At 41.1% G+C, this 23,037-nt stretch overlaps 1 protein-coding gene across 1 annotated transcript in view; it reads right to left on the bottom strand.

Annotated features, from left to right (window-relative positions):
- Nucleotides 1–23,037, bottom strand: part of Fmnl2 (formin like 2) — a 279,533-nt gene that overhangs the window by 45,329 nt on the left and 211,167 nt on the right. The window contains exons 7-9 of the mRNA XM_029484851.1: nucleotides 19,355–19,463; nucleotides 16,526–16,602; nucleotides 15,071–15,164 (exon numbers count right to left, since the gene is read on the bottom strand). Coding sequence (XP_029340711.1) covers nucleotides 15,071–15,164; nucleotides 16,526–16,602; nucleotides 19,355–19,463 — 280 coding nt within the window. The remainder of the gene's footprint in view (nucleotides 1–15,070; nucleotides 15,165–16,525; nucleotides 16,603–19,354; nucleotides 19,464–23,037) is intronic.

Here is a 23,037-nt window from a genome sequence, read left to right as displayed (position 1 = left end):
GGGAAGGGAAGGGAAGGGAAGGGAAGGGAAGGGAAGGGAAGGGAAAAGAACCATTCAAAGCTCTTTTTAATACCTATTTCTGTTGTGTATACCAGGCTACCACAGTGCTTTGAGGCATCTTTATCTGCCACAAAAATAATCTGTTATTGTTCATTCTGAATTCAACTACTCTCTCTGCAGTGGTTTGGATAATAATGCACCCCCTACACCAGGCAGGGCATGGTAGTGTGTGCCTTTAATCCCAGCACTCTGGAGACAGAGGCAAGCAGATCTCTGACAGTTCAACACCATTCTGGTCTACAAAGTGAGTACCAGGAGCCTAGCCAGTGCTGTTATACAGAGAAACCCTGTCTCAAAATAAAAAATAAAAATAAATAAAAAAGAGGGGGGGGGGAGTCCTCCAAAGCCACAAGCCTTTAATCCCAGTCTTGGGAGGCAGGGCAGGTGGATCTCGGAATTGGAGGCCAGCCTGGTCTACAATGTGAGGAGTGAGTTCCAGGGCATCGAGGTCTACACAGAGAAACCCTGCCTTGAGAAATAAAAGATCAGCCCCCATAGGCTCATATATTTAAATGACTGGTATGGGAATGGAACTCATTGAAAGGATTACAAGGTTTAGGAGTTATGGCCTTGTTGGAGAAGGCTTCTCACTAGGGCTGGGCTTTGAGAGTTTCTCTTTCTCTGGCTAAGGACCAGGATGCTGCTCTCAACTACTGCTCCAGTGCTGCCCTGCTCCCTGCCCTGTTGAAAACTGATTAACCCTCTGAAGCTAGAAATGAGCCCTTGATTAAATGCTTTCTTTTATAAGAGTTGCCTTGGCCATCTCTTTACAGCAACAGAACCGTGACTATGACAGCCACTTTTCATTAGCTACTCAAGTGTAATCTGTCTTCTTACTGTCCACTTGTCCTTTCTTCCACATGGAAAACCCTTTCTCTGTTACTGCAGATGGAACCCACAGCTATCTGTGAATTACCACAATGCAAAGATGCCTTTTACCTATGCAAGTCTCTATGCACAGTCAGTGGGCTAATTCCTGCTCAGATATATCATAATTCCCCAAGATACCCCGAGATAGTAACGTGGCCTTCTTGGTGTTGCTCAAATGCAAGCTGAATGGAGTTTATGATCGAGCTATTTAATCTATAGTCAAAAGAGCTGGGGGGTTAATCATATGAGTGCATGGGCCTCTAGTTCCCCAGTGAAACTGGCTAGAAACCTTGACTGCTTTCAGAAGCAGAGATTCCTAGTCTCACTGTGGAGGTCCTCCATCAAGTCTCAGTTTAGAGCCCTGGAATCTGCTCTGTTTAGAATGGCTGTAGGAGATATTTGTAGTCTTTGCTAGGGTTACTATTGTGATAAAACTTCATAACCAAAAGCAACTTGGAGAGAAAAGGGTTTATTTCAACTCAGGACTCTCAGGATGCACACCATCACTGAGGGAAGTCAGGGCACAATCTCAAGGCAGGAACCTGGAAGCAGAAACTGAAGCAGAGGCCATGGAGAAACACCACTTACTGGGTTGCTATGGCTGCTTTTTTAGCATCACCCACAAATGGTCTGAAACTAACCATATCAATTATTAATCAAGAAAACTCCCCTCAGGCAATGTGATGGAAGCAGTTCCTCATTGGATGTTCCCTTTTCCCAAGTGAAATTACCTAGTGACAAAACACTAGCGGGGGCATTGGTACACAGGTTAGATACCAAGTGTAATCCACAACACTTAATTATGGTTTTCATCGCTGTCATAATTCTGGAGAGATTTAAGTATTGCCATTAAAATATATTTTAAGATTTTTAAAAAGTGTGTGTGTGTGAGGGGGGGGAGGGGAGAGAAAGGGAGGGAGGGGAAGGGAGAGAAGTGCAGGGAAGAGAGGGAGAGAGAAGTGCTGGGAAGAGAGGGGAAGAGAGGGGAGGGGAAGGGGGAGAAGAGAAGGGATAAGTGCATGCAAATGCCCTGTAGAGGTCCTAAAAGGGGTTGAAAGTCCTTGGAGCTGGAGTAACAGTTGTTTGTGAGCCACCCAATATGGGTAGTGGGAATTGAATTAGGGTTCTCAGAGCAGCAAGCTCTCCTAAGCACCAGGCATCTCTCTAGCCTTCTAAGCGGTGTCTCAAAAGTATAGTGTTTATCAGAATACTGAGATCTTTGGGTATGATGCCTGAGGATGTCCTTTAGGGACTTGGTTTGCTACTCTGTGAACTTCTCCTAGGACTATTTGATCTTACCTGAGTGTCACTCTCATTAGTGAATCAAAGGCATCAGATTGCCAAATCTCTCTTTTAACTCTTGGCATTCTCTGATTTGGAAGGATTTACCCTTCTAAACTGTGTTATCAGTGTCACAGTGGATGCTGCTTCTTCTAATTTACTGCAGGCCTGTATGATCAACAGAGCATTTGTCACCATCTACTCAGGAGATCAGGGAGCTTTTCTCAACCTAACTTAGCCTCAGGCCCTTACCATTATCATCCTCCTAACACAAGCATCCTCATCAACTGCCAAGCGAGTGACATCAGCCTTCCTTTGGGAAGATGTGCTGATAAACAGATGGGGAAGCAACATGTATACTGCCTGTATTTCTAACCCTCTCTTTCCAGCACCTTGACCTACACTCTCTGGAGGGGTCAGAAGGATGGGAGGCAGACTGTGGTGTGTGGTAGATCGCTAGACCTCAGCCTTTATGGAGCATCAAAGGAACCAGTGTGCCTTTAGTGAACTTTTTTTCTTTTTAATTATTCTTGTCGATTTATGTATCCACAGGAGTTTGCCTATGTGAGTAGTACCCAGGAAGGCCAGAAGAGAGCACTGAGTGCCATTAGAATTGGAGTTACACGTGGTTATGAGCTTCCATGCAGTTGCTGGAAACGGAAGCCTACGTACTCTGCTATAAGAGCAGCAGGTGCTCTTTATCACTTAGACACTGCCTCCCTCACAACCCCTGCATCCATGTGATTTTAAAATGATGCCTGCCACTGACACCTCCATCACAATTGAAGTGCTGAGTTAGACTCTCCAGAGGCAAGTGTTTTCCAAAGGCACAATTCCCTACTGGAGACTCCACTCTTTCTTCTAGTGGGGTCACACAGTGTTCCTCATTCTTCAGCAACATTTTTTTAGGGCAGTTACAAATAAATGATAAGTAGTGATCAGAATCCTGTAAACTCTGCTCTTCAGCTTTGTAAACATTAACCGTGTTAAGGCTCAGGTCCCTAAGAGTGAGAGCGATTTGCCTGCTTTCTCCAGGGTCACTCCAGGTCCAGGAAGCTCCACTGAAGATTCGCTTCAGACTCTTGTCTGATGCTACCTGATGGTTTCTTTCTAGAACCATAAATGATGGAATTGGATGAATATAGGAAACATCTGAATTCCAGAATTTACAATATAGGAGATATCTAAATTCCTGACCACATTCTGTAAAATGGGGAGATATTTTTTCCCAATTAGCCATGGATTCTTACTTACATTGTCAGTCTCTGTTCCTGAAACTTTCTCCACCAAATCAAGTTCTTTTCTTTTCTTTTCTTTTCTTTTCTTTAATAATCCAGTTCAAAAGACACCTCCTTTCTCATTGGATCACTATGAATTGATTGGTCTACCATGAATTTTAATAGTAATTTAAAACCATCCCAAGAGTCTATCTTATCTGTAGCCTTTCCTATTATGTTTGCTCTGTAGTAGGAAAATATAGGAACATATATGCAAAGTGCCTGGAGTATAAGAGCATGTCCTGGGAGACTGTATACAAACCCAGAGGGAAGTGGATTAGAATGAGGGCAGGCCCACTTACGCTGAGGCCTCCTCTTCACACCTTACTCACACTTGGGAATTAGCAATACGCATTAGCCTGGGGGCATTAACTGAATATATAATGAAATGTTTGTGCAGAAAACATTCTAGTATTTTCTCTACTTTAAACCATACATATAAAATTCATATACAAGACAGATTTATTGATACTTATGATATGAGAGAAGATGGAATAGAATCAACAACTGTGTGCATGTCTTTTTTCCAAATATTAATATTCATTATTATGAAAGAAACCATAAAACAAAATCCTTACATATTTACTATGGACTTCACATATAAACATGTTTACGTTTTACAAATGTTTCAGTTCCAACTGAAATTTAAGCTTGACTCTTGGAAAGTCAAGTTCAATAAGTACCTAGAATTTGGAGTTAAATTATAATAAGGAGTTGAAACTAAGTAATATTCTGTACATTTGCAAACTGTCTCTCTTACTGTTGATCCTGGTATACATTTACTCTACTATATCCCTTTGCAGCCAGTTCTACCTTTAGCATGTCAAAGAAACGATGTAGAGCACCTACCATGCCTTTTATTATCTGTCAAATGCCTCAGTCCCAATAACCATAATCACCAATAACACTACTCAACAAGTCCCCAGACATTTTCATGTCCTCCAAGTTTGTTTAATAGTTCTTATGGAAAGGGTGGTAAGGACAAATAGTGAACAAAAGATAACCAGGCATCTCTAGGAAAGAAAACTAGATGTATAAACTGTAAGAGATGGTCTAATTCCACAACAGAAACCAACATACACTGACTGATATTACCAGGATAGTCATGGCCAATCTTGCCATTTGTATTTTAGGGTTTAATTGTTATTCATACAGTATTTTTGTGTAATGATGCACATATTAACACACACATATAAATATGTAGAAATGTGATTTATCTTACCCTTCCTCCTAGTTAACATGTCTAAGCATCCCAGAATTATGGTAGAGCTAGGACTGAACCTTACCAGTCAATGTAACTCTTAGCACTAGACTCTCAAACCATTAAAAACAACTGGCGGCTTACAGTTTGGTGACACTTAAAAAAGTCTTTTATTTTCACATGATAGAAAACTACCTGTGAGAATAAATTTGAAAGACAAGGTCTCAGGACGGAAATTATATTTTCTTTTGAGGGAAGGTCCCATGCAGTCTAGGCTAGCTGATGGCTCACTCTGAAGCTTCAAATGGCTTGCTTCCATTTCCCAAGTGCTAGAATTATAGGTATGCACTGCCATATCCAGCAACAAGAAAAGGTTTGCTTTGTTTGGTTGGTTTGGTTTTATTGGTTTTTTTTAGTAAACACTTCTCTTTTTAAAAAGGTTTATTTATTATGTATACAATGTTCTGCCTGCATGTATGCCAGTACACCAGAAGAGGGCACCAGACCTCATTTTAAGCATGGTTGTGGGCCACCCAGTATTTGCCAGAAATTGAACTCAACTCCTCTGGAGGTGTGGCCAGGGCTGTTAACTTCTGAGCCATCTCTTCAGCAACAAGACAAAGGTAGTTTTAAAAATATTTACCATACAAATCAGTGTAGAATGAAGAAGTGAGGGGGTGGGCACAGAAGAAAGCAAGGTGGCCCTAAAACAGATATTTAACGTGACCCTGCATAAATCTGTGCTGGACATGACTACCAAATTCTGATGAGGGGCTGAAAACCCCCATTTTTCATGTTTCCCAGAGTGGATACTACCAAAGCTACAATAGCTTGGACTTTTTTTTCCCTATTCAGATTTATTTATTTTTTTATTTTTTTATTAAGTATTTTCCTCAATTACATTTCCAATGCTATTCCAAAAGTCCCCCATACCCTCCCCCCCACTCCCCTACCCACCCATTCCCACTTTTTGGCCCTGGCGTTCCCCTGTACTGGGGCATATAAAGTTTGCAAGTCCAATGGGCCTCTCTTTCCAGTGATGGCTGACTAGGCCATCTTTTGATACATATGCAGCTAGAGTCAAGAGCTCCGGGGTACTGGTTAGTTCATAATGTTGTTCCCCCTATAGGGTTGCAGACCCCTTTAGCTCCTTGGGTATTAATATCACACACACACACACACACACACACACACACACACACACACATGGCTTTGGAATCATGAGGACTGTGTGTGTTATTAGCCATGTCCCTTTTCACGATCACTCCCCACTTTTTCTTCTTGGGCTCAAGTAATCATATATGTGTGTATGTACATATATAGACACAAACATGTGTGTGTATGTATGTATGTATAATAAACTCACACATGCCACTGTTCTCCTGTTCTTTAAAACCTCAGAACACACAAATGTCAATGAGTCAGTTCTGAAGGAAAGTTCCAGGCTTGAAGACCAGCGCCCAAGCCTATATGAGACACTGCACGTCTCCAGCAGAACTCGGCTCTCGCGGCTTCTCTCAGGGCAGTCTTTCAAGAATATAAAATGAGGACACATGTGCCAACTGCTTCACAGTTGCCAGAGGGCATGGGTTTAGAAGGGCTATTTTTCTGTGAATAAAAATACAAAGGAGGCAACACCCTGCTTTTTAAGTGGCTGCTCTATTAAGAAAATGAAGCTCCTCTTTGTATAGACTCATAGTCAGGCTGGGAAGGGGTCTGCATTAAAGTCGGGATGATCAAAAGTGCCTCCATCACTGCAAGCCAGCCAGGTCACTTGGTAACTGGCTGTGCCTCTGAGTACCTTGATCCTCTCTGCTTTCTCTTTTCTCTTTAATTATTTTTCCTTTCATTCCCCCAGACACACAGAGAACGAAGGTCCTGCAGACTTTAGCGTGAATTCAAACAGTGGCTGGCTATCAGTGTAGGAAGAGACCAAGGATCCCGAAACATCAGTGGTGGATACTGGAACAAGCCACAGAGGCCAACTCACACCTGGCCCCATCAGAGTGATCTCATGCTGGGTCCACTGCCAAGGGGCTTTTTATTCATTTCTTTACTAGTGGAGGCTGACTAAAGACCCAGTGACTGGGGAGCACATTTCTTTTGCTGCCCCCTCACGTTGAGGTTTTGAAAACATGAGGATTGAGTGTCATTAGTCGCGCCCCTTTCATGAGCACTCCGCACTCTCTCTTCTCAGGCATGGAGCAACTTCACCAAAAGACAATCTTAATATGAAATGGCATTCTTAATTCTCTTTACCTGTATGTTGGCAAATTATGTATTCCTTGCACTAGGGAACCCATGTCCCCACCTTGGTACTGTTACCGTATGTCGTACAAGGTACTTAATGGGCTTGAATAAGTAAGTGAAGGAGTTTGAGGTCAGGAGATTATTTGAATTGATAGGATGTTGTATAGAGGTTCCTTAAATAAAGGAAGCCAAAGAATCCGAAAATCAGATAACAGAGAAAGAAAGAGGCAGGTACTATGAACCAAGGAATACAGAAGGAAAAAGCAAAGTGACAAGGTTTCCTCTGGACTTTGTAGAATACCACTACATTGGCTGTTTTGTACTTTGATATGTAGAACCATAAGATACAAAAACAAACAAACAAACAAAAACACAAAGGGTATTTTAAAGTCTGTACCCATCTATTGCAGTAACTATCACCTGAGGCGGGCATAGAGGGTGCCTGAGACAAGAAATGTTAAGCTCAAGGCCAGCCTGGAATACCTAATAAGTTGGAGGCCATGTGTGAAAATTAATGATAATAATCAACAATGGTGATGATACCTAACTGATTCTTATTTATCTTAAATTCAGGCCCCATTTACCTCACTTTTCTTCTGTACCATCTTCCTTAAACACAGTCAGTCAGACAGACACACACACACACACACACAAACTTGACTTGGTCAGCTTTCCATCTTCTTGCCTAGAATCCCATTTACCTTTTGAGAGCCTAGAATTTCAACGGTCAAATGTATTAGCTTCGTAGAGGCTTTCCTTTTCGGGGGAGACCTACAGTTTACTTTTGAATTTTCAGTGTTCATCAATATCCCTGACAAAGAGCTCGCTTTGCATTTTCAGTGAATAAGTATGGCTCATCCTACAGTCAGCAGGATAGTGGTGTTCACTTCCTCACTAGAGGATGCAGGCACTCATGATCATAACTTGATCATTACCAGGAAATGAACTCAGAACCCTAGGCAATGCTTCCTTTCCTTTCTAGGAAGGCTCTCAAAAACCACTCACTTGGAAGAAGTAGTAATCACCCTTGCATCAATCACCAAGTTTATCAAGCCTTTTATTATAAGGAGATCAAGCATTGTCATGAACAAAGAGGAGAAACAAGTAGAATCTTAGGTAATCCCCTACAGCTGCTAAGCAAATGTGATGCTTGGGACTGAGTGACAACATGCCTGCACCGAGAGATGTCTAGTGAAGCTCAAATACTGGATGTGTTATCAGTGGAAGTGTTTCCAAAGGGGACTGAAATGTGGGGGTAAGCGGGGAGGGGGGGAGCCCCACCCTGAATATGGGTTGTACCATCCAATAAGCTAACGTGAAAAAGAAGTGAAAGAGTTGGAAGAAGCAGCTAGCATGTGCATACTAGCACCATTCTTCCTAAGTATGAATATATTCATACTATAGCTGCTGCTGCCATCCAGATATTACACTCCAGCTTCTTTGAATTTTCAGTGTGGACTCAACACAAACAGTTCTCTAGGGAGCTCTAGACACTAGATGCCCTTTCAGCTATATCTCCACTGAGAGACCCTAGAGACAACAGAAGTGGAGACAGTCTCAGACATCTCAGTATGAACACTGACCCATAGAACCAGAGAGCTTCGTAAACCTACTGCTAGGGTGGTGTGCTATCCATTCACAACCACCACGCAAACAAAACCATTTAGCAGTGTTAATAGCACTTTGCTACCCATACCCAAGAGAACAGAGCAGCCAGAGGTGTCCTGGTAAATTAGATAATCCAGTTCATGGCTAACATAATGGAACACATACAAACTCTAGGACTACGACTCCCATGGCTTGAGAATAGTCTTTGTACTGAATACAAAAGTACTACTCCTTCCATGTTTAAAATATTTAGTACTTCCAGAGTTACTTGGATGGCTCCTGCTACATTTATAGCCCCCATGCCCTCAAATACTGATGAGGTCAATGAAATTAAACTCAGAGGGATTCTGGGAACACATCAAAATGTCTGTTCTTCTTCCTGTCCAGTTTGGACCACTGTGAATAACACTTGACAGGCTTTCTTAAATCAAGTTAATAATGCATAGTACGAGTGCTTTCAGTTGCCCAGTAGCTAAACCACATCAGCCGTCTTAGGAAAATTTCTAGCATGTGGAGGAGGGACAAGGGCTACTGCCAAAAGCCTTCTATACAAGAGAGCTGGTGGCCTTGAGTGACTCATTTTAGAGGGCTTGTGTGTCTATACTGGAAGTTCAGAAGTGGGGAGGCGTTAGGGTGTTTACTAACCTAACTACAGCTTTTTGCCCTAAACCAGATGTTACCAGTATAAAAGCAGTTGGAGACAGTTGTAACTGATCTGGAATCCTGAGGGTTTTCAGGGATACCTTCCAGCATCCTGGGAGACTTGATGGCTCAAAACCCTCACGGTTTTATCAGTGGTGTTACCGTAGGCTGTTCTATTGTAGTATTCTATTCTTGGATACTTCTGCTATGACACCAAATGGAAACTTTCTTTGGTATATTTTGGAGTACCTTTTAAAAGTAGAGCAATTTCTCAACTATTCCCAAGATAAAAGGGGGGATGAAAGGAGGAAGGGTAAGGAAAAAGAGAAGAGGGTCTAGGTTGAAAACTTGTAGGAGTTGAACTAGAACCTCTCTGAATCTACAGCAAGGGCTGGTCAAGGCCCTTCACAGTTTGCAGGACTTTATGAGCCCATGGATTTCTAGGCAAGGTCAGTGATGTTTGGGAGAAAAGAACACCAAACAGCTGAGAGAGCACCTCTCAAGGATGAATGTGTAGGCTATTCGTGGGCTAGCCACACCAGCAATGCCTCCCAACATCTAAGGCTAGCCACACCAGCAATGCCTCCCAACATCTAAGGCTAGCCACACCAGCAATGCCTCCCAACATCTAAGGCTAGCCACACCAGCAATGCCTGCCCATGTCTAAGGCTAGCCATACCAGCAATGCCTGTCCATGTCTAAGGCTAGCCACACCAGGAATGCCTGGCCATCTCTAAGGCTGGTCTTTAGGCTTCTTGTCCTGTCTTTGTCTCCTGTCCTCCTTCATCTACCTTCTCTTTGGTATGTTAGAATCTGTTTCTTACAAAAAAGACGCTGAACTAATATGAACACCAAAAGTATTTCTGAAATTCCAAAAGTATTTTTTTCCTATCTCACAGACTCAATGCTCAAAAAAAAAAAAATATGGAGCCATGCAACTAAGACAGAACTTCAAGAAGATGGCTACATGTCTTTCATGTGGATAAAGGAAACAGTGAGGAGAAACAGATGGCCCCTATTCTCACCCTGGTCCTCATTTCAGGGGCATACATTTTCATGAGGGAACACTTCCACACCAAACCAGATGTGTTGATTTCTTTTACTTAATTGTACTTAGAGCAAAGAATTTGCAGAGTGCCATGTTGGCTATTAATGAGCTAACCTTCAACTAGTCACACCCTTGCTATAGATACAAGTTACAAGCAGCCATAAGACATTGTATCACTGAAACTCACCATCATACACATGTGCTTGCTCAGTAATGCTGGCCTTAGACCCTACTTCATCACAATAAGCCAGTGGCTCTTTTTTTTCTCTTTAAAGATTTATTTATTATTATAAATAAGTACACTGTTGCTGTCTTCAGACACACCAGAAGAGGGCATCAGATCTCATTACGGGTGGTTGTGAACCACCATGAGGTTGCTAGGATTTGAACTCAGGACCTTCAGAAGAACAGTCAGTGCTCTTAACTGTTGAGCCATCTCACCAGCCTAAGCCGGTAGTTCTTGATCTTCCTAATGCTACAACACTTTAATACAGTTCCTCATGTTGTGGTGACCCCCACCCCCACCCCCACCCCAAGCATAAAATTATGTTTGTTGCTACTGCATAACTTATGATTTTGCTATAGTTATGAATCACACTGTAAATATTTTTAGAGATAGTAGATTGCCAACAGCGTCTCAACCCACAGGTCAAGGAAAACTGCAATCAGCAATATCCTATAAAATTGGGTTAATATCCTTCAAATTTCATTAACTTGTATATTCTCTATTCCTAAGCAACAACTTTAGATGTGAAGGTAAGACTCTTTTGAAAACAAAATGAGGACAAGCAAGATGTTTGGTAAAAAATGCTTGAAACTCAAGCCTGATAACTGAGGTCAATCACAGGAAGCTGAAATAGAAGGAAAGAATCAGCTCCCATAGTCTGTCCTCCACCCTCACACCTCCACCATGATGTGAGCATTGCTTTGATGTCTCCACCCACCCTCACCCTCACTCTTCTGATCTGGCTCTCCTACACACTCACAGTAATAATAATAATAATAATAATAATAATAATAATAATAATAATAAAAACTTAAAAAGAACAGAGCAGTGACCTGTGGTGACTGAATCTAGGCTTTGTGTGTGCTAATCACGTGTTCTGCCATCGAGCCACTTATCACCATTATTTATTTTTTTTTTCTATCACTATTCCCTTTGGAAACCATAGGACTCTTGTTAATTTAAACTGAAAGGTTATATGAGAGTATATAAAATAAAAATTATACTGCTAAAATTATGAAAATGTTTCCTGTTATACTATGTTGTTACTAACATCAAATAATATCTAATATTGTTAGTAGTAACAATTTCAAAGTTTTGATAAAAATAAATCACAGTTTTGCAGTATTGACATAAGTCTAATATAGCACGAAAACAGATTTTCTTTTTTTTTAAGATTTATTTATTTATTTACTTTATGTATATGAATACACAGATACACTAGAAGAGGGCATCGAATCCCATTACAGATGGTTATAAGCCACCATGTGGTTGCTGGGAATTGAACTCAGGACCTTTGGAAGAACAGTCAGTGCTTTTAACCACTGAGCCATCTCTCCAGCCCCAGATTTTCTTTAAAAAAAAAAGAGAGAGAGAGAGAGCACTATTGCTGGTATTTTTTAACATTAACTAAACCATGAGAAAAGATGTAATCAAACTGCCAAAAAAACATTTTTGCTTCATTTTACGCTCATATTAACCTGTACAGGTCATATTAGACAGGATAATCATATTGACTCAAGAAAGAGAAGGCATAGTTCCCGCTACAGAACAAAGGTGAGTAGTCTCTGTGTGGCATGGTGCTCTCAACCATAGTGGCCCTGTGAATGTTATCCACCAACTGAAACCCTGTCCTGCATCCTGCAACAGAGACGTGATGTTTTACAAAGCATTAGCCCCTAGCTCCACAGAAGCCTGAAGGCTTCAGTGATAGCTCTGGCTTAAAAAAAAAAAAAAAAAAAAAAACTAACGAAAACTCCCTTTACTGTGACATATAAGAAAACGTCTGACTCACAGAAAAATATTAGAGAAAGAGAGGAACTTAAGGACCACTACGCTGAATAGAACTCTATTTTGACCCAAAGCTCCAGGCAAATGTGGAATAGAGAAGAGATTCCAGAAACAGCTGGTTTTGTTGCAGCTTTAAACACATACAGGTCATAATTCCACTTTCAACACTACCTGGAGTTTTCTTCAAATAAGCATGTGATATCCCCTAAAATGCTAAAACATACACAATTCTGACACAGAAATTCTTGACACGGAAGATCTGACTCAATTCTACCATGTAGCTGTATCTTCTGTGCTTAAGTATGAGAAGATAAAACCAGAGCATCTCCTATAAGGCAGGATTAAAGTCAGATCCCATAAAGTTTTTTTAAAGATTTATTTATATATTTTGTGTATATGAGTACACTGTAGCTGTCTTCAGACACACCAGAAAAGGGCATCGGATTCCATTACAGATGGTTGTGAGCCACCATGTAGTTGTTGGGAATTGAACTCAGGAACTCCGAAAGAGCAGTCAGTGCTTTGAACCACTGAGCCATCTCTCTAGCTCCTGATAGTTTTTAATACATAATTTGACTTAGAGTATAATCAGATAGTTATTAAAGTTATATTCCAGAACATTATAGCTATGGTCATGAATACATTTGTGGTAAATATTTTCTTCGGTGTAGACAGGACTTGGCATGTGATATTCTCAGTATGAGATTGAAACAGCATGTGATATTTTCAAGCATGGGCTCATTTAAGGATTTGGGAATTATATCAGCAAACATATGCTATTTATCTTGCACTTTAAAATCATCCCCCCAATATGCCCCCTTATTTGCAGATGTAAAATGTGCATGTATTTATACATGATATATAGACTCACAGATAAGCATTTACACATTCTTACATTTAAAGTTCATTTGTTTTGGAAGCCACATGTGAACATAAAGATCCCCTGTTATTCATCAGCCTTTGAGAACTCAGGTATGACTTCACTACCACTGAGGCTGACGAGATTCACACCTTGCTGCTCACAGGTTAAGAGCTCCCAGCCCTGACAGGCTCACAGCACCCCTCCTTCCCTCCCTCCTTCTCCCTCTCCAGTAGGGAGGACAGCTATGATGTCCCTTATTTCCCTACTTAAAGTGGTCCAAGATGTGGGACATAGACACTAGGAGTACAGAGGCAGGAGAGTCATAGACTCTCCTGTCAGCACAGACTTCAATGTAGCTTCATAGACATTCAGAATTAGGAAGACAAATGCTGACCCTAGCTTACCCACTGAGCTGTGCACGTGTCTCACAGGTATGGCAGCTAGATTCATTTGTAAAATGAAGCCCTCAAAGATGGTATGTGACAGATTTTGCACTGAGGCATAGCTGGTGCTTGACATTCTTCTCTAGACTTTCAGTAAAGATGGCAGAGCACTTGGAAGCCCCTCAGGAAACCACATCTTAAATCAGCCTGGCTTTACCAAAACAAAACCAAAAACCTCAAACAACAACAATCCTGCCTCAAAAACAAACAAACAAACAAATAAAAACAAAAAAATAACAAGAAAAAACTAAGCAAACAAAAATACCACAGCTTGGCTTGAAGATTGATTGTTGATTGATTGATTGACTGGCTGAGACCTGATCTTTGGACATTGCCCTGGCTGTCCTGGATCTCACAATACAGAACAGACTGCCCTGGAACTCAGAGAGATCCACCAACTTCTGTTTCCAAGTGTTGGGATTAAAGGCATGCTAGCTTGAGTCTTAATCCAGACATATTTGGAATTAAACAGTACTACCAAGGCTAAGGTTGACTGAGGGTCCTATCAGGACCTGGGGCTCTGAGTGCCTTCAACATTCTCCCAGAGTTGTTTGTAATTTTGCTACTTAAAGCAGTCTGAGATTCAGGGCATAGGCACTAAAATATAGAGGCAGTCTTCTTGGCCACAGCACTCCCCACTATCCAAAGGAAAACTGGTTACTTCCTTAGTAGAGATGTCTTGATACGTTCATGGCTACCTGACTTGTATAAGATTATCTATGCTCAATGGCCTTGGTTGTTCAGATCACTCTTCCCTCCCACACGAGCAGGAAAGTGAACCTAGAATTTTGTACGTGCTAGGCAAATGTCATACCACCAACCACTGATACCACTGAACCAGTTCTCCAGCCCTCAGTCTCTATTTCAACCACATATATCCATTGTTGTTGTTGGTTTAGTGTTTTTCAGGTTGGGGAACATGTACCTCAGACTAATTTGGAACTCACTATGTAGCCAAATTATCATTTTATATCCACTCTACCCCAGATGTCTTGTCCCAGTGCTGGGATTCCAGGTCTGTGTGTGTGTGTGTGTGTGTTTATAATAGCACCTGTCCATTAAGATTACAAAATCTGTCCATTAAGATTACAAAATAGGGATGTCCCTATTTGACAGATTTGATGGGTTTTTACATAGATAGCATCCAGCAAAGGAATGAAAATCAATAGGATTTAGGAGAAGTAACTATAATAAAAGAGTTTTTAAAGCTTACTGGAATTTACACTGTAAAAACTTTAACTCAATATATGTACATCAAAGCCTGTTTGCCCAACGACAGCTCCCATACTCAAAAGGGAAATGAATACTGCAAAGTTTTAACATAGGAGAGAAATGAGATACCCAAAGAAAGCTTCCTCCAGCCACATAAACTAAAATCACTGCTTCCCTCTCAGTAATGCCTCGGGAAAATTAGCTACTTATGCTCCCTTAGCCCTAGGATCAATGACAACGTGGATCATTCTATTCAAAGATGTGAGACGTTTGTGAACTCTTATCAAAACTACGCATCCTACCTCCTTGAAGTTATCAAAAGCTGATAAAATTATTTCATGCCCGCCTCTGACAAGACAAACGGCTGCCAACAGCTCCAAGACAAGAGCTTTTGTTCTGTCAAAACAAGAAGGGGAAAGAAAAACATAAATCACTGAAGGAGACGTAATGAGTTGGCTGCTCCTTCCAGGATGAGCACTTGAGGAACAGAGCGTTGGCCTGCGTGTTCATTAAACTCTAGGTAACTGAGGAATAGCAAGCACATCCTGAAATCTCCCTAAATATGCCTTCTGCAGGGAATGGGGAAGGTGTATATGGTGGTCACTGTTAACTGTTAATCATATAACATGGCAAAATTAAAAACCAACTGGAATTAATGTTTTTCCTTTCTCCTGCAGAAACAAAGCCATGAAAATCCCACATGACAAGTGTCTACTATTTCTTCTTATGCAGGAGACCGGAAAAGTACCAGGTTACAGCTGTACTCATAGAAAAATATTTTCTCTGACTCAACAAAATAAAGTTGCATCTGAAATCATTTTGGAAGACGCAGCTACAGATGAATTCAAAGTCTGCAAATAAAATGTGAACAAAGAAACAGTATTCTTTCCTCATCACGAGACAACTTTAGTATCTCGTCTTCATTCTAGAATAAAAACTGCCGACCTCCTTAACAAAGACAGTTCTGATATCTACAATGTCAACTGTCTAAAGAAAAATGAATAATGGCTTCCCTGTGGTGAAGGCAGGAACCAGGACACATGACTATTTTGAATTTTTGTAAACTACAAAAGCAAGTACAAAACCAAAATATGCAATGTGTATACAGTAATTCACAATTTATATTCCCTTCTCAATTTAAAAAAATCCAATTTATCCTCAGTTTTTTTTAAAAGACAAATTAATAGTTTTTAGACAATTCAGTTCTTAACAATGTATTTGAAGGAGAGTTACACAACTAAAATGCAGAATCACCAGAAGACAAAATACTTTACAACATACAAATGGTAGAAGAATTGCAATATATGATTCTGGTCTTGGCGATACACATGCACACAGTTAAATTTGTGTTTGTGCTTCTTTTTCTGTTCATAACTAAGCTACATGTGTCAAGATAACAAGAAACATAAATAAGGGTCCAGTGGGTTGCTTGGCTTTCACTCAGCTGGCGTAGCTAAAGCCTTGTCAAGATTCTCCTGGTCCCCATGCCTGGGGGAACTGGCAACCCAGTCCTGCCCACCACAGTTTTCAGTAGAGCTGTGGAGAACCGGGTCACCCATGGATTGAAAGGTAAAAGAGAAGACTGGGAGCTGTCCCGAGTACTCAATTCTGCTCTGGACATAAAAGTAACCAGGTAAAAGGGAAAATTCTAAGCAGGGTTATAGCCAGATTTGCTTGAGGAAGACACTCTTGGAAGGTTTTTCAGTTCTCTGCTTTCCTGCTAAGATTTAGACTTGAACATTACAAAAGATGCTTACCTGGGATTCTTGTTGTTCAGACTTAGTGCAATCTCATTGACGGCGTGTGGATGAGACATGACCATGTTGAAGCCATACTGAAATGTGGAAGGGAAGAGCAAAGCATTATAACCAAAGTTTCAGTGTTAACTAAAACACAACACAGGGCTGGCAGTATAGCGCAGTGCAAGTCAGTCTCCCATGACTGAAACCCTAGCTCCAATCTCCAGCACTGCCAATCTCCACGGATAATCCTACTTCATGGAATTCATGTCATCAATAAAGGCAACTGGGCCCCTAGCACATGGGTGTCAGAACACGCGTCTCTTCCAAATTTTTCAGAAACAGTGCCATCCATCATCAAAGGTACTTTGAGCAAGAGCGTCTCTTCACTGTTTATGAATGAAGTATGCGTTTTTCTTTATTAAACTGGTGAAAAGACCACTCTAGGGACTCAAAAGTTGTATATGCATTGAATCACTTTGAAGATGAAAGAAAATCAAGCCCTGGTTGAATTTCTAAGATCCACCCAAGTCAGTTTTACTCTGCATTTCAAAGTCAAAGCTCTGAAATCTGAAGTTTTCAAGCATCCAGGATGATTCCACGAAGCAGAGAGTGTTGACCATTCCCAGCTTCTACTCCACCTCCCACCATTACCACCACCCCAGGCAATGGCCATTTTGATGCACACTTCCCCATAACTCCATACAAACTAGCTAGTCCGCAACACGAATCTGGAGCTAACTACTGTTTTTTTTTAAACACACACACACACAGCTTTGCTCTTCTTCCTCTCACACTGAGATAATACATGCTACCAACAGACAAGCAAAAAATAAAAAGACTTAAAAAAAAGAAAACAAACAAACAAACAAACAAAAACCAGATTCCTAAGGGTCAGCATGTGCCGCACAGGAAGGCACTATCTCCCAAACCCGAACTCTCAGTCAGTCAGTCTGCCCAGTGACCAGGGTATCTCCTCTCAGAGATAAACAGGTCTGTGCTCCAATCTGAGGAATCCTAGACCTCACTCCCCCTCACCTACTTTACAATGTCATAGGAGCCAGTACAGTGACAGCACTTTGGGGGTGCAAGCAAGAGGAGCAGTTTGAAGAGTTCACAGCCAGCCTGGTCTACCGGAGACCCTGCCTCAAAAAGACAAAGTATGTGAAACGTTCTGAATGTTCTGCGGGTCTATTTGTCTTTCTCTACTGATTTATCACCATTAGCATAAATATAGCGTGCAGCAAAACCCTAGCTTGGCAGGACGGTCAGTTTTCAGCTTCACTTTCCCGTTTGGAGGCTATCCTTTACAACAGCAAAGTCCCCTCAAATAGGCAAGGTCTAGAGCTTTCTTTCCTCTCACTGTGTGTTCTGAAAGCCACTCCTATTCAGCCTTTCACCTCCCACCCCTGAAGCTGTTCTTGGCAGGATCACCACGGACATGCACTTAGCTAAACCCTTGGGCTGAGCCTCATTCATCTTGCATGACTTAGCAGAAGCATCAGACACAGCTTGCAGCACTTCCTCTGGCTGGCTTCTGCCCTCTTGGCTATTTTTCAGTCTTTCTTCTTCTTGGCTTTTCTTTCTCCGACATTTAAGTGGAGTGCCTTATGGGCTCATATTAAGAAACTCCTCTCTACCAACTAAGCCCAGTATCATGGTTTCTGATACTATTTTTATGCTATCTATCTGTCTATCTATTTATTTATCAAATATCTATCTTCTATCCACACCACCCACTCTATTCAGACTGGCTTAATTGAGTACCCACTTCAGATCAGTATTTGGATTCCAAAATAGATGTCTCAATTAAAGTCTACCAAACGGACTTCCTAGTGATCTGTCAGACCTGCTGTTCCTGCAACTTCATCTTAGAGACCCAGGATGGACTGCTGGTACCATCTCTATTTCTCACCTTCTCCCTCAATACACAACCAAATGCTGTGGCCCTTACCATCCATCCAAAGAGATCCAGAACTTGACCACTTTTCTTATCTTTCCTCCTATAATTCTGAACCATACCAGCACCCAAAACTTATCAAAGTTAATGCTGGTCACTTCCAAAACAGTCTATCTCCCCTTGCCTCTGCACCCAAAGTCAAATGCTGAACAGAAGTCATAAGGATCCATCCCAGTAAAGAGGATGCCACATTACACGGTCAGAATGCCCTGTTTTCTATTTGTAACAATGCCATGTCTTTCAGTGGCTCATAAGATTCTATATAATCCCTGTTATTTCTGCTTTTTACCTTCATTCTCATCAATCCTTTTGCCCCAGCCAACTCGACTCCCCTTACTGCTTCAGGGCCCTGGCACTTGCCTTCCCCTCTGCCTAGAATCTTCTTTCTCTAAAAGCCCTTCCCTCTATCCACAGTTCACTTCTCATAAATACTACCTCCTTTAGTGACACTGTCCTAACAGCCAATCTCGGGGATGAATACACACACGCACGCACGCACGCACGCACGCAAACACAAACATGTATATATGGCACTTCTATCCCTATTTTTGATTCTGATTTTTGGTACTATTTAGTAGTAATAATTCAAAGCCTTCCTGGATTAGAACCTTGTACAACTCACTGGCCATGTACTATGGAGGATATTGCTTAACTCTCAGTTTACTCAGAAACAAAATGGGGGAGTAACACTACCAGCCTCACAGGGATGTGGGCTCTCCAGAATTTACAGGCATAAAACCCTGAGAAGAGCACAGGGCAGGCGACTGGCTTTGGTTTTATTTGTCATCGCTATGATCTGAAATGCTACGTGTACATGTTATTAATGCAGATTACACCAGAGTCTTTTACAGGATTGAAGCAAACATACTTGATAATCCAACACATACCTGGTAATTCATGATGGCTCGTAAACACATGATACAAACGTGAACATCATCCTTCTTACTCACTAATCTTGAATTTTTCAGGGTTCTTCTGCTTGGCAAAGTATTATATCTGAAAACAAAAGAGGGGGTGGGTAACTTTTATAAAATGACAGACTCCAGTGTGCATGCACAAAGCACAGCCACTTAAAGAGATGCATGTTGTTTTCTACTGTTACAAGCACCTAGGTAAAACACCCACACCCAAAACACCCAACACCAACCACTCCAGAGGGCAAAGCCCCCATGGTTCTGTGAGCCGGTCACAGTCTTTCCAGGCCATCCATCTCACCATTGAATGTAAGTCTTTTCACTTCTTACTTACAACACATAACAAGAGAGAGCATATGAGACCTTGGAGCCATCCCAGTCAGGGATTGCAGGGATTGAGCTGGGTTTGCAGAGGCACACAAATGTAGACTATACCTGCTAATCTAACAACAGATGTGGGATTGAAACTCCACTCAGTCCTTGTTCTCCAACCACTTGACCAGATTTTAACCATTTTCTTCCAGTTGCTGCTCTGAAGAATCTCTGTTTAAAGAGTTTCAACCTACTGGAAATTACACATACTGCCTCCGGCTTCACCTTGAGATATTAGATCCCAGAGTCTTAGTTCTGTACAAATGCCTCCAAACCTAGGACACATGCCTCAGTCTAAGTCTGATATGGCAACTAAAACACAGGAAAGTGGGCTGAAACATCTAAGTTTGTCAGTGTGATGATGAATTTTATCAACCTTACATTACTGGAGTTTTATCTTACCTTGCAAATAGTACACAGCAGACAATGTCATACAATGCATAGAAAGCAGGTAACACACAATGTAGCACACTGCATAGAAAGCAGATAATACTAACAGCTCCAACTGAAGCTTTGCCTCAGAGCAGAAACACAGGACAGGTCACCTCTGGAACGTCAAGCCCATATACAACACATTCGAATTTGTAACTGGGTAGGGGCTGGGGGGAGTCTGAAGGTAGAAGAGGGGATGCTGGGAGTAGGAAAGAGTAAGAAAAAGTTGGAGTTGACCAGGTTTCAAGGATAGTTCCACACATGTGAGGCGAGCAAGCGTAGGAAATAACTTAGCAACCCAGGACCCTTCATGGTTGAGCTGTGCATACACACCCTTCTCTCTGAATGACACACTTAGCAACCTCGGGCCCTAACCTCTATCCAGATGCACCTGAACCTTTCTTTTTTAAATGATGGAAATAAGTCACTGTCCTTACTAACCCCTTGATAATGTCCCACTTCAGCATAGAACTTGCAAAGCCAATTTTCAAAGTGTCCAGTAAATCAGCATGTCATTTTACTAGAACTCTAGCTCGCATGTGACTATTGACACACTTCCTGGGCACCTCAGAGGCTGGGTGGGTTCAGAACTGCCACACAGCCAGCTGACCTAAGCACATATGATCGATCCAGCCTATAGTTAGAGACCAAGTATACTGTCACTGCTTACAACAAGGATTACCACATTGAACTGCTATGTGCAGGAACAAGGGGGAACCTCAAATATGTGTTTTCTGGATCGACTTTTAAAACACATTATTTATTATGGTACACCATGTGCATCTCAATTAAAAAGGTTATAGGACTAACCTGGTTCAGTGGTACCACCCCCCCCCGAAAAAAATACTTTAAAAATATGCATTATATTAAGATTTCCATTTGTAAAAATCAATGAAACTTGTATTTATCAATGGTTTCCCATGCCCTAGTAACTAATCTATTTTTTTCAATCTGTGCATTACCTGGTTCAAACATTCCTTTCCCTGGTTTCTATATAAATCTAGGAATGAGAGGTAACAGTAGAAAATGTGTGTAAAATCATAACATTACAAAGCTATAAAACCCAATAGGACAGCCAATGGCAACCAACCATCGTTGATAATGACTCAGGGTAATTTGTATCATTAACTCTAAAACGTTGTTCACACAGGGAAAAAAAACCTTAGGCTCCAAAAAGTTACGTCACATGGCAAGTATGAGACAGGAGACTGCTCCCAGGTCTCTTCCTCGATTCAGGGTATACTTTGCTAGACCAGTTGCTTCTACAACACAACACTGTTACCTTGTGAAGACTGCAGTTCCAGCTCCTTGAGTCTAGTCCCTTCACATCAGTTAGGACAGGCTGATGATATTCCTGTCAGCAATTAATGTCTTACTACCTGTCCTCAATACTAATGGACGCTTGATTAGGGTATAGTTTTCCTCCAGCATTGCATCAGGGAGTCTCTTGAAAAAGTTGTATCACCGATCACTTTGATAAGCAAGGATTTCTCTGTTTAAATCTTAGACTGATACATTCCATTCTAGGAAATGAAGTTGACATTTGTTTGTTTGTTTGTTTGTTTTAACCTGATGGGGTATTGTACTTGATGCTGTAATCTTCTCATTCTGAATGAATTTCTCCCAGTTAAATAAATGAGACATAAACTACCATTATTTTTTATTTCTGAAAAATACAAAGTTATTTTCAGAATCTGTAAGACAAGATTTTAGAGAATGTCAAGGGTTAATATATTCGTCGGGACATTTATTATCTGTGTGCACATCTCACAGAACTTCATAACTTCATAATTAGATTTTTAGTTTATTTGCTTTAATTGCTATCTCAAGACATTACTGTCAGTTATGGTAAGTTTTAAATCAGTTCCAGTGTATGATTCAGCTAACATTATTTAATAAGTAGTTCTCTAGGGAGTTGGTTCTATAAGATCCCCCAGGACGACCCTCAAATCCCAGTAATATTGATACTAAAACTCCGTTGGTCATTTTTTCCCTACATGGACCCAAGGGCAGGGCAAACCATCTAAAAGGAATAGCCACTGGTTTGATAGGAAACAAAAGCAAGTTTCTTGCTTCTGTTTCTGCTTCCCCGTTGTTTTTGGTTTGTTCCACCTTTTTGATGCATTAGTCTTACTCTGCAACCCAGGCCGGCCCGAACCTCACTATGTAGACCATACTTCCCTCGAACTAATGGTACCCTCAGCTTCTTAGTCCAGCTTCTCAAATACTAGGCTAATAAAACTGGCCAAGTCTCTGATTTAAGGCATGTAAACATTTTTAAAGCCTACTGTCGGGGGCTGGAGAGATAGCTCAGTGGTTAAGAGCACCGACTGCTCTTCCAAAGGTCCTGAGTTCAATTCCCAGCAACCACATGGTGGCTCACAACCATCTGTAATGGGATCTGGTGTGTCTAAAGACAGACCATGTATATATGTGCACTCATATACATAAAATAAATAAATAAATCTTTTTTTAAAAAAGCCTACTCTTTATGCTAACCTCTGCTAAATAACAACAGAAAACAAAAGATAAAGCTTTTCTTTTCTCGGGGTTTGGTAAACAGTCGATAAATATACAATTAGCTGCTAGCCCTTAGGCCCTGGCCTGGGCATGTCATTGCATTGATGATAATGATGCCCAGATCGATATATATAATGAACACAAACATCATACACACACCACCACACACTGTGGTGTAGCAGCCGTGGTCACATCTTCCCAGAGAAGGCTTTGTGTACTAACAGTATTTACTGAGCAGCCTTTTCTTTTCTTTTTTTTTTTTTTTTAAAACATTTTTTTTTTTTTTTTTAAAATTTTTTTTTTTTTTTTTTTTAAAGAAGGTAAGATAAAAT

The sequence above is a fragment of the Mus caroli genome, chromosome 2 (assembly GCF_900094665.2).
Source record: "Mus caroli chromosome 2, CAROLI_EIJ_v1.1, whole genome shotgun sequence".
Classification (NCBI taxonomy): Eukaryota; Metazoa; Chordata; class Mammalia; order Rodentia; family Muridae; genus Mus; species Mus caroli.
This window is presented reverse-complemented; position numbering and strand designations above follow the sequence as displayed.